This window comes from Otolemur garnettii, unplaced genomic scaffold, assembly GCF_000181295.1.
Source record: "Otolemur garnettii isolate 467f Iridium unplaced genomic scaffold, OtoGar3 scaffold00100, whole genome shotgun sequence".
Classification (NCBI taxonomy): domain Eukaryota; kingdom Metazoa; phylum Chordata; class Mammalia; order Primates; family Galagidae; genus Otolemur; species Otolemur garnettii.
The window spans coordinates 5,208,511-5,219,734 of NW_003852495.1; the positions used below are offsets into that span (position 1 = coordinate 5,208,511).

At 50.9% G+C, this 11,224-nt stretch overlaps 2 protein-coding genes across 4 annotated transcripts in view; both read left to right on the forward strand.

Moving 5' to 3' along the window:
- The window catches only part of USF2 (upstream transcription factor 2, c-fos interacting), a 9,753-nt gene extending 3,606 nt beyond the window's left edge, over window positions 1–6,147 (forward strand). Inside the window, exons 7-9 of one of the 2 annotated variants that reach the window (XM_012809136.2) lie at window positions 4,995–5,089; window positions 5,259–5,387; window positions 5,482–6,023. In XM_012809136.2, coding sequence (XP_012664590.1) covers window positions 4,995–5,089; window positions 5,259–5,387; window positions 5,482–5,571 — 314 coding nt within the window. In that variant the 3' untranslated portion in view covers window positions 5,572–6,023. Of the gene's footprint in view, window positions 1–4,994; window positions 5,090–5,258; window positions 5,388–5,481 lie in introns of both variants that reach the window. The other variant, XM_003796095.3, reaches the window with a different exon arrangement.
- A 2,289-nt stretch (window positions 6,148–8,436) lies between these two features.
- Window positions 8,437–9,943, forward strand: HAMP (hepcidin antimicrobial peptide). Of its 2 annotated transcripts, none has more exons than XM_012809137.2 (3): window positions 8,437–8,583; window positions 9,592–9,651; window positions 9,732–9,943. In XM_012809137.2, exons 1-3 carry the CDS (start codon window positions 8,497–8,499, stop codon window positions 9,837–9,839), a joined length of 255 nt encoding a protein of 84 aa, XP_012664591.1. In that variant the 5' UTR covers window positions 8,437–8,496; the 3' UTR covers window positions 9,840–9,943. The 2 variants fall into 2 exon arrangements, with proteins under 2 accessions (XP_012664591.1, XP_003796181.1); XM_003796133.3 differs by having other exon boundaries at window positions 8,438–8,583; window positions 9,735–9,943.
- Window positions 9,944–11,224: the final 1,281 nt, after the last annotated feature.

Genomic DNA, 11,224 nt, shown 5'->3' on the forward strand with positions numbered 1-11,224 from the left:
TTTTATTCTGGAATGATTTGTGCATGGAGGCTGGATGGTGTGGCTTGGAAAGTAGGAAGTGACTGCAGGCATGGGCCTGAGACAGGGCAGGGGTGAGAGGGGATGGGCATAGGGGACGCTCCAAGGCAAAAGAATCAGGGTTTCATGCTGAGCTCTAGCCCCTTTGGAGGGAAGGGGTGAGTCTGAGCTTGGTTTTAGTTTGAGCTTGGGGTGTGTGTTTGAGGGCCCTCCAGGGTGGTTGTTAATCTCTGCTTCTGTCTCACCCTCTGTAAAATAGTGCTCCGTGACTGCCCCAAGGCTGCTAGTGAGGACTTGGGGAGTAGAGACGACAGGCTTCCAGTGGTGTGTGGTATGCCACATGATAAAACTGAAATGAGGGACTCTCATGATGGCACCTGGTCACCTTCCCACCCTGCTCTCACTGTGCCTCTCCCTAGATTAATCTCCTTCCCAACAGTCTTGAGTGAGTCTCCTCCTGTGGAAAAGAGACTTCTTCATAAGCTTGTCCTCATCCTCCAGCTACGCCCTGCCCATCCCCCCTGTATCCTTGGCAGTCTGGCTCATTTCTCTACCAAAACAGTGCCACTTAAGGTCACCATGATGACCTCATTGCCAAATCTCCTGGCTTCCTTTCCTGTCTGAGCTCCAAGCATCTGACCTTGCTTATTCCTCTCCTCTCGGGAATGTTCCTTCTGTGCTACCCTCTCTGATTCTCCTATGCTCTTTGCTTCCCTTCCCCCTCATGTTCCTCAGAACAAAGCTCTCAGACTTTTCTTGGGAAGCTTGTCAAGATCTCGAGGGTTCTCCCAGGAGGTTCTGAATGAGTAGATCAGAAAGAGGGCCAGGAACCTGTGTTTTCAGTAAGTTCCCCAGGTGATTCTTCACAGTGGGTGAATTTGAGAAGCTGCTTTGCCTGCTGGTATTTCTAAGGTTGGCCCCTCTTCCATCTGCCTGGGAAGTACGGCACCTGAGGCCCAGGAATGGCCCTCAGAAGCTCTAGTTGAGCTGAAACTCTGTTCCCAGTTGCAGTTATTAATCATTTCTCTTTTCTCCAGAAGACTGTGTGACCCACGGAAAGGTGAGAACTGTTTCCAGATGTCCCCTTGGGCTTCACCTACTGCCTGCATCCTCGTGGTGGTCAGCACTATGTTCTTATGCCATTCTCCTCTCTGGATCCATATTTTGAACTGTCCATTCAAAATCTCCATCTCTGGGTGTCCTTGAGATACCCCAAACTCAACTTGTCCAAAATAGAACTCACTGTCTCCCCTCTCCAAAGGCTCCCATGCCACAGGTCATGTTCCAGAGCTGCTGCACCCTGGTTTCAGTTACCAGAAACAGAAGCCAGAGCCACTTTTTCCTCTGCCCTCTTCTTCCCTCCCCTCATCAAACTACTGAGTTCTGTTGTTGCAGTGGACTTCAAATCATCCTGTCTCTCTCCTTTCCCCTCTTTCCCACCACTTCTTAGTCTTACTGCTGCTTGTCTCAGAGTCACAAGCTCCAGTGCCTGCAGGGCCTTACGGACAGAACGGGAGCGGGGTTCTGGTGAATTGGGGCACACGTGTCCTGCCTGAAAGCCGTCCTTGCTCAGTGCCAGCCCATTGCTGTCATGTTAGAATTAAAAGTCACTGTTGCTAGAACCTCTGAGAAGCCGGAAATCCAGATCTTTATTTAAAATCAGATTTTTAAATGTCACATTGAATTACCTTTTCGGTTTCCTTGATTTCCACTCTGAATATTACAAATTTGTTCTTTCTACTTTGGGTTTACTTTACTTTTACTTTGTTTTGTTTTTTGGAAGTTTTTGCCTCCTAGCTTTGAAAGGTGACCTTTTTTTTCCTTAATGTAAACCTTTATGGCTGCAGATTTCACTCTGACACCACCTTAGCTGCATCCTGTTTGGATTTGTTGGGTTTTATATTTTCATTACCATTCACTTCAAGGTATTTTCTGATTTTCCTTGTGATTTCTTCTTTGACCCTTGTCTTATTTGGAGGTATGTTGCTTAATTTCCAAATATTGATGGGTGTTCTGGATTTTGTTTTTGTTACTGATTTTTAATTTATTTCTATGCAGTCAGAAAGCATACTCTGTATAATTTCAGTTGTTTAAAATTTTTCGAGACTTACCTTATAGCACTAGTATGGTCTAGCTTGGTGAAAGCTCCGTGCACAGATGACTAGAACATGGATCTTCCATTGTCAGGCAGAGGGTCCCTCAGTGTCAATGAGGTCATCATGTTGGCTGACAACATTTAGGTTTTCTGAACTGATTCTTTTGCCTACTTGTTCTATCAGTTTTTGAGAGAGGAATGTTGTCTATCAACTGTATCTGTGGATTCGTCCAGTCTCCCTTCAGTCCTAGCAAATTTTTTTTTTTTTGACAAGGTCTTGTTCTGTCACCTAGGCTGGAATACAGTGGCATCCTCATAGCTCCCTGCAACCTTCAAAGCCTGGGCTCAAGTAATTCTCCTGCCTCAGGTTCCCAAGTAGTTGGGGCTACAGGTGTGCACCACCACACTCAGTTGATTTTTCTTTTTGAGATAGGCTCACTCTGTCACCCTGGATAAAGACCCATGGCGTCATCATGGCTCACAGCAACCTCAAACTCTTGGGCTCAAGCGATTCTATTGCCTCAGTTTTTATATTTTTAGTAGAGAGGGGGTCTAACTTTTGCTCAGCTGGTCTTGAGCTCCTGAGCTCAAGCAGTCCACATACCTCAGCCTCCCAGAGTTCTAGGATTACAGGTGTGAGCTATTGTGCCTGGCCTGATTTTTCTATTTTATATGGAGGTAGGGGTTGTGCTATGTTGTCCAGGCTGGTTTGGAACCCCTGGCCTCAAGTAATCCTCCTGCCTCACCTTCCCAGAGTGCTAAGATTATAGGTGTGGCCCAGTTCTGGCAGCTTTTGTTCTAACTTGTGTTTTAAATTGTTACATGGGTGTAACTGAGGTGCTTCTGTGGAACAGACATATCCTTGATCTTAATGGGTCTTCCTCCATTTTAAATGTGCCTAATGGTCTTCCCAAACTAAAGCCCTGACCACATTATCACCTCCTAGTGACAGGGCCTAGGCTTAAGGACCTAGACCTTTAGAGAGGAAGGTGATGAGGTCCAGACCTGCCGGCAGAGCATTCAAGGCCTCGACAACCTATTTTTACAACCTCTCCTCCCCATCTTCAGTGTAGTTTCTTTTTTTAAATTTAATTTCAGATTAATACAAAGTTACAAGTAATTAGGTTACATTGTTTGTGTTTGGTAGGTAAAGTCCCTGTGGTACTTGTGTCTTGCACCTAATAGGTGTGCTGTGTACCCTTACGTTGTGCCCATAGGTGGGAGCTCACCAATGCCCCCCACCCTGCAGTGTATTTTCATGCCCCCATTTCTGGGATCTTGCCACCTGTTTGCCTGACGTCCGTCCTCTCAGGAACCAGGCTTGTGTTTACTAAGTCTTTCTCCAGGGATTGGTCCCACCCCCCACTCTGGTGTAGAAACCATGACTTTTTCTCCAGGGATTGGTCCCACCCCCCACTCTGGTGTAGAAACCATGACTTTTTGTATAGTCCGCAGGCATTTTGTATAGTCCTCGGTTGTAACACTCGTGCTTGGGTGTCACCACTCACGTGCACTTCACAATGGCACTGAGTGCCAGAAGGGCAGAGCTGGGGCTAGTTCCCCCCTTGACTCAGCCTCCAGGAAGGCCCTGCAGGCAGCAGTGCAGTGGTGGGTTTTAAGATTGGGGAAGCTGCAGTCCAGGCTCTGAGGCCGGGCCATGGGGAGGCCCCTCACTCCACAGACACCTAGACACTGTCTGCTGCTGAGTGCCACTGTTGAGTCCTGAAGACTGGGGTGGCTTTGTGAGGAAGGCTTGGCTCACCATGATAGTGACACAGTATTAAGTACTCACTAAGCCCAGGGCTGCTATCAGGGTTTCAGAGGAAAGAAAGAGTGGGGGGCGGGGGGTGGGGGGGGCATGTCACTGGAGGGTGTTTTAATTCTGGCCAAAGTGGGAGGCACTTGGAGATAGAGAAGGGACAGCCAGCAATAAGGGGGCAAAACCAAGAGATGAACCTGGGATTTACCTGGCAGTGGGCCACGAGGATTCTAAAGGAAGGGCAGAGTTGGACAAGGTGTGTCCTCTGGGGGTGATGAGAAGGGGACATGCTCTGGCCTGCCCTCCTCATGCTCACTGAGCACTTTGCCTAATGTCCCCTCACCACCAGGTGTATGGAGACCCCAGGCAGGTGTCAGAAGGATGGGACGTGGCCACTAAAAGGCATATGCCCTGTGTGCCGGGGCAGCTGCCACTCAGCTAGCAAAGTTTGAACAAGATTGTGGAGTTGCATGGAACAAAAGCCCATATTTGGCTTTGTCATGTAATATCTCCCGTTGGTTTGCTGCCCCTGGCCAGCAGAGCAGTGTTCGTGTTCCTGGGTGAGGCCACAGCCACAAGTGTAGCTGCTCGGGGCCTGGGGAAAAGATTTTAAGTTGGGGTGAGACATGGTCAGATTGATTGTAGAGGTAAGGAGAAAAACCAAATCACAGCCTGATGCCTCTGGGCAGACTAGAGAACCAGTCTGGGCCTGCAAGAGCTGGCGAGGGGCTCTGGCCCATTCCTACCCTCCAAGAATACATGTTCACTGTGGGCAAAGCTCTGTTTTTCAAAAGATGCCAGATTTTGTTGAAAAATACCTTGATTTTTAAATGTTGGCTCAAATTTTGAAAAACATGTTGGGCTCGGCAACATAAGCAATGGGAAGCCCCTGACATTTGATTCTAGCCCTAAAGGTACGTGGCGCTTGAGGGTCAGCTGGTGTGGAGGCTGGCTGTCTGGGTCCACTTCTCGGCCCACACTTGCCAGTGCTGTGATCTTGGCTGGGGCTGTGCTGTGCCTCAGTATCCTCAGGTCTCATCATCTCCCCTCTGAGGAACACTGCTGGGGTACTCCCAAAAAGTGCCATCAGTGTAATGGTGTTTCTGGCTGTTGTTCCTGCAGTGGAGCGGAGGCGGAGGGACAAGATCAACAACTGGATCGTTCAACTCTCAAAAATCATTCCAGATTGTAACGCAGACAATAGCAAGACAGGAGCGGTGAGTGTCCACTGCCCACTCTGGCCAGGCAGCCACCTGACCCTCAATTGCTGTGGTGGGCCAGGCCCCCAACCCCTTCCAGAAAGTCTGACTGCCCTGGGGCCCAGGAATCATTCTGGGTGGGCCACCAGGCAGTGCTCACTCTGATGTGCTCATCCCCTTCCCGCAGAGTAAAGGAGGGATCCTGTCGAAGGCCTGTGATTACATCCGGGAGCTTCGCCAGACCAACCAGCGCATGCAGGAGACCTTCAAGGAGGCCGAGAGGCTGCAGATGGACAATGAGCTCCTGAGGCAACAGGTGGGTGCCAGGGCCTACAGCTGGGAGGGGAGCCCAGAGCGCCAGATGCCAGCAGCCAGCCCCGGGTTCCCTTGTCCCCTGTTGTGTCTGCCAGATCGAGGAGCTGAAGAACGAGAATGCCCTGCTTCGAGCCCAGCTGCAGCAGCACAACCTGGAGCTGGTGGGCGAGAGTGCCCGGCAGTGACACCCACCTGCCCACCATGCAGCCGCCACCAGTGCCGGCCTCTGCTGCCCCCTACCCCAGCCCTTAGCACAGAGAGGGACACTCGCCCCTCCCCCAGCTGCGTTTTTTTATAGTAGATTTTTAACAAAAATGGGGAGAAATAATGCATTTCTGTGGATACAGTGCCCACCACCCTTGACTTGGAAATGATGTCCTCCTTCCCCATCCGTCTGTCTGTCTCCCTTCTCCTGTCCTCACTAAGCCCCAGCACTTCTAGTGCTCTCACCTGGAGGCGAGAGGGAGGAGGACAGGCCCTGCCATATCCGCTGCCTCCTCAGTCTCTAGAGGTGCTGAGACAGGGTGCTTATGGGAAAGAGGGGAGCCTGTGGGGGGCCATCCCTGCAGCAGGGAGGCCACATCCCACCCCACCTCTTGTTTCTGGATCCCTGCTCCCCTTTGGGTGTGTGTGTGTGCGCGCGCGGGCGTGTGTGTGTGCGTGTGTATGTGTGTTTTAATTTTCTTTATGGAAAAATGGACAAAAAAAATAGAGAGGTATTTAACTGCAATAAACTGGCCCCATGTGGCCCCCGCCTTGTCTGACTGCGTGTCTGTCCATCTTGGGAGTGGGGAGGTCTGGGGTCCATGCCGTGTTCTGTGATGGCAGGGCTTCAGTTGCTGTGCTTGTGGACATGGCCAGTCCCAGCCATCCTGCACCCCTGGGTGCCCACTCATTGGTTGGATGGATAGAGGAATTAAGAAATGAATGTCCTCTTTGAGGCCTTAGGGGTGTGTGGGGAGGTGGGGGAACCTGGGGTCGAAGACATGTCCCATGTTGGAGGAGAGGCTGGGGTCTCCTGTGTCAGCAGTTCCTGAAAACAGGACTGGCTCCTGACCCTGCCCTTCTGGGCTGAAGCCCTCCCCTCTGCACAGCCAATGGTGGGGCCTGGCCTTGAGCCCCCCACCCCCAGGGAGGGCAGATGGCCAGAAAGCCAAGCTTGGCCAGTCAGCCTGTCGCCTTGTGCCGTGGCTCTGGCGCCTGTGCTGTGACCCCTGCCCCTGGCTGATGATGAAACCTGGCCTGAGCTGAGATGCGGCCTCTCCTGGTAGGGCTGGGGGATGCTGCTGCCTCTCCCTGTGGATGAGCATGTGGCCATTTGCCAGAGACTTCCTCATCCTGCAGCCCCATTAGGTCCCATCCACTCCCAGGAGCGAGGCCTGTCCATCCGGTCACCTTTTTGGGCTCTCTGCCCTGTCTCCATCTCAAGTGTTCCCAACTGGTCTCTTCCTTGAGAGTCCTGTCTCCTTTTACTGGCCATTCCCATCTTGGGTCTCCCTTGTGAATAGGGAGGCAGATGGTAGGGAGCTCTCCAAGAGCCTGTCCATATTTATGGCTTTGAGTGGGACTTGGTAACATCAATCCTGGGCTCCAGTGACAGGGTTGACACTAGATCGTCCTAGAGCAGTGGTTCTCAACCATCCTAATGCCACAACCCTTTAATACAGTTCATATGGTAACCCCCAACTGTAAAGTTATTTTTGTTGCTACTTCATAACTAATTTTACTACTGTTATGAATTTTTATGTAAATATCTGATATTAGGCGACCTCTAAAGGGGGTCGTGACCCACAGGTTGAGAACCGCTATCCTAGAGTGAGTCAAGAAACAAAATAGCCAAATGTTGAAGGGCCCATCTCTGGAACCAAAGTTTATGGGTCTCCTGGGCTGTGTGCACCCTGAGGTGGTTCTAGTAGTAGACAGGCGTGAAGGTGCCACACTAATTAGGCAGCCTGGGTTTATTCCCCCATCCATCCAGCAGTCTCCTGGAAACCAGCTTCCAAAAGAAAGCCCTGGTTTGTAGGGTTTGCCAATTTCTGTGGTGTAAATTCTCCCACCACTGCTGATTTCAAGGCACTGACATGGTGCCACTGAATATGGAGTTGGGGTGTTGCACAGTTTTCCATGTTGAGCCAGTTCTGGCACAACCACTGTGCCCTACTGTTTCAGGCTTGGGGATGGGGGCAGAGCCTGGTGGTTAAGGGCACAGGCCTAGAGTCAGTCTGGAATCCCAGCTCAGCTCTGGGCTGGGCAATCTTGAGCAGTGTCCTAATCTCTGCCTTCAGCTTTCCTGCAAAGTGAAGGAAGTAATTCTCCAAGAACAGGAAGTGTCCTGAGAGGAGGGTGTGGGAAGCCAGGACCCTAGGGATCAGGGGGCTGAGAAAGCAGCAATAGCCCCTAAATCCAGAGCAGAGCCCAGGATGGGACAGCCAGGAGCTGGTTAGAGAGTTCGCACAAAGTGTGCCAATATCTCTGCCAGCATCTGAGATGCCAGTGGTCAGTTACCACTGTCTTCTATGGTCAAAAGCTTACAGGAACATCTCGCAGTTATGAGGGCTGTATCTCCTGATTCTGGCATTGAGGAACACTCTGACATCTCCCTTACCCGCACCTGGGTATTCAGTGCTCCCCTCCCCCCCCCCCCCCGAACCTATGCATGTGTGAAGAGAGCCTGAAGCTGGGGTACTTGTCATGCTCCATGTAAATGAGGGTGTCCTGGGAGGGGGTGGGTAAGGAGAGGGGTACCTCAATTCTGCTTGATGACCTCTCCAACTTCTGAGGCAAAGGGGGGACTTTTTTCTAGATCAACAGGGTGATGTCATGATGGGGTTCCCCAGGTGGCTGGCCAGCAACACATGTTTGTGATCCCATCCACCCCACCCCCTAGACACACCTCTGCTGGCTGAGGGTGACACAACCCTGTTCCCTGTCACTCTGTTCCCGCTTATCTCTCCCGCCTTTTCGGCGCCATGACCTTCTTGGAAATGAGGGCAAAGGGGAGGGGGCTCAGACCACCGCCTTCCCCAGCAGGCTCCATAAAAGCGACGGTACCTGGGTCCCAAACACCAGAGCAAGTTCTAGACCCAGCAGAAGGACAGCCAGACGGCACAATGGCACTGAACATTCAGATCCGGGCTGCCTGCCTCCTTCTCCTCCTCCTCGCCAGCCTGACCAGTGGCTTCATTTTCCCACAACAGGTGAGAACCCACAGGGCCTGGGGCCTTCACAGGGCCACAGGTGTGGGGGAAGCAGACTCCTGGGAGAAGCTGCTGAGGGTTGCTGGAGACCCCCCACCCCCACAGAGCAGACCTCAAGACAGCTCAGGGGCCTGGAAGCCGCTGAAGGAACAGGGATGGAGGAAGGCCTAGTGGCAGGGATGAGGGGAGTGGGGCCCTTGACTAACTACACAGTTGTTTACTGAGCGTCTCTATGTCCAGTCTTATTCTAAAGGCAGGGACGAGGCAATGAACCAGGGAGATGAGAGAGAAGAGTTTTGCTGTCATGGAGCTTATATCCTGGGCAAGGAATTGGTTAATGAATGATTAAAATATAAACAGTCATGTTTAGTAAAGTGACATTCACAAATAATGTAAAGGATGGGAGTAGAGTGACCATGGGGGCCCACAGATGGGGTCTGGAGGCTCCTGGCCAAACAAATGTCTTGTGGAAAAATGATACTTGACCTGTGCCTTGGAGGATAAGGGATGAAGGTAGCAAGCAAAGAGCGGAGGTGAGGGCAAGTTGGGTGTACTCCAGGGTCAGAGCAGAATCAGTGCAGAAGATGGTGCTTGGAGATGAGATGGAGGGTGGGGGAAGTACAGGGCATCATGCAGAGTCTCGTGGGCAGTTGTGTAGACACTGTTTTATCCTCTGAGTGAGGAGGAAGCCCCTGTCAGCTTTTAAAATGGGGACAGCCACTCTGCCATTTCACGGGTGGACTGTGAGAGGCAACAGCAGGGACTCTGGCTCTGAGGCTGGCACTGGCATCAGGCTAGGGCAGGTGATGTCCCCAAGAAGATTAGAGGGGAGGAGACTGGTCTGGGAGGCTTTTAGGAAGGAGAACCGCCTGTGGGAAGGCGAGAGACCCTTCCTCCAAGTCAGTTGAGCGCTGGGTTGCCAACCTCCTGGACAGGAGTGGGTGGGTAGGGTATGTCTGAGAGCTCTGCCTGGCCCCCGCCATCCTCAATACCCCTTTGCTTTCACAGACAGGACAGATTGCAGACATCAAGCCCCAGGACACAGCTGGACCCAGGGCCAGCTGGACGGTGAGAGCGCCAGGGATGCCCTTCCCAGAATCCCCCTTCCCCTGCCCTGGCCTGCACCCCTCATTCTCCCTTCCTCCCAGCAGCCCATGCTTCAGAAGCGGAGCCGGCGAGACACCCACATCCCCATCTGCCTGTTCTGCTGCAAGTGCTGTCGGGCATCATCCTGTGGGATATGCTGCAGGACATAGAGCCTTCCTACCGGCCCCCCAGTCTGCCCTCCTTTATTTATTCCTGCCATTCCCCAGTGCGGATCTTGGAATAAAATGACTGGTTCTATCTTCTGTTTTCCAAACTGGAGTGTCTGCTGTCCTTTCTCCTGGACGATGCTAGGGGCTTGTTCTGGCCTCTGCCACGCCACGGCCGGTGCTGGGTGGGATGTGCGGGCTTGGTGTATACTGCAGGTTGCCAGGATTCTTGGTAAAGCGAATTTGTTTTCTGTTCTTTCCTTTTTTCTCCACTTCCCCAGTTGCTGGAAATCATGTTGCAATCGCAAGAGATGAAAGTTAAACAAAGTTTCCTCTCCTTGGAATTCTTTATTAAAACAAGGGTAACAAACCCAAATGCCTAGAAGGGTTCCCACAGTAAGAACCAGGGACTCCTTCCAGGGATCCACAAGGTGGAAACTTCTAAGATGTTATCTGCTATTTTCACTCACCTTCTCTCATGAGTGTATGGTGGAGTTTTCCCAAGGTTCCATGACAAGTGGTAACTTGTCATCACCATTATGCTAATGGATTGTGTGCTTGTGTTTTAAAAATTCTCCATTCCTGGCCTAACCCAGTGGCTCACACCTGAAATCTCAGAACTCTGGGAGGCTGAGGCGGGTGGATCACCTGAGCTCAGGAGTTCAAGACCAGACTGAACAAGAACAAGATTCCATCTCTACTAAAAATAGAAAAACTAGCCAGGTGTCATGGCAGGTGCCAGTAGTCCCAGCTACTCAGGAGGCTGAGGCAAGAGGATCGCTTGAGCCCAAGAGTTTGAGGTTGTTGTGAGCTATGATGCCACGACACTCTACCCAGGGCTACAGAGTGAGACTCTGTCTCATAAATAAATAAAAATAAAAATTCTCAGTTTTAATTTTTAATATGTTAGTCAAGTATAGATATCATCCACTTAAATAAGAGCTTTTTAGAGGCCTCAATAATTTTTCAGAGTGTAAAGGAATCCTAAGACCAAAGAGTCTGAGAACCTTGGCCTTCAAGACAGGCATAGCAAACAAGTGAGGCATGTTTGATTTGTTTGGAGGAGTGTCTTAAGTTGTGTTCTCTCAATAAGGGTAAATTTTTCACTTAAAACACAAAGGAATAGAGTCCTCCTCCACAAGGAATAAAATTTCCTCACATTATTCTTTAAAACAATATCTTTCTTACTCCAACTGCCCCACTTTTGACAGAGATACAAGATGTGTTTCACTATCTTCTTAGCTTATAAGAGAACACCAGCATTCATATGATGATAAAGGACATTGGCCATTCACCCTCAATGTTGGGTGTGGATACAGAGTGGGAGGCTGGGGCCACTACACCCACAGGTGGGCAAACCTGGTTAGAGCATTTTTTTTTTTTTTTTT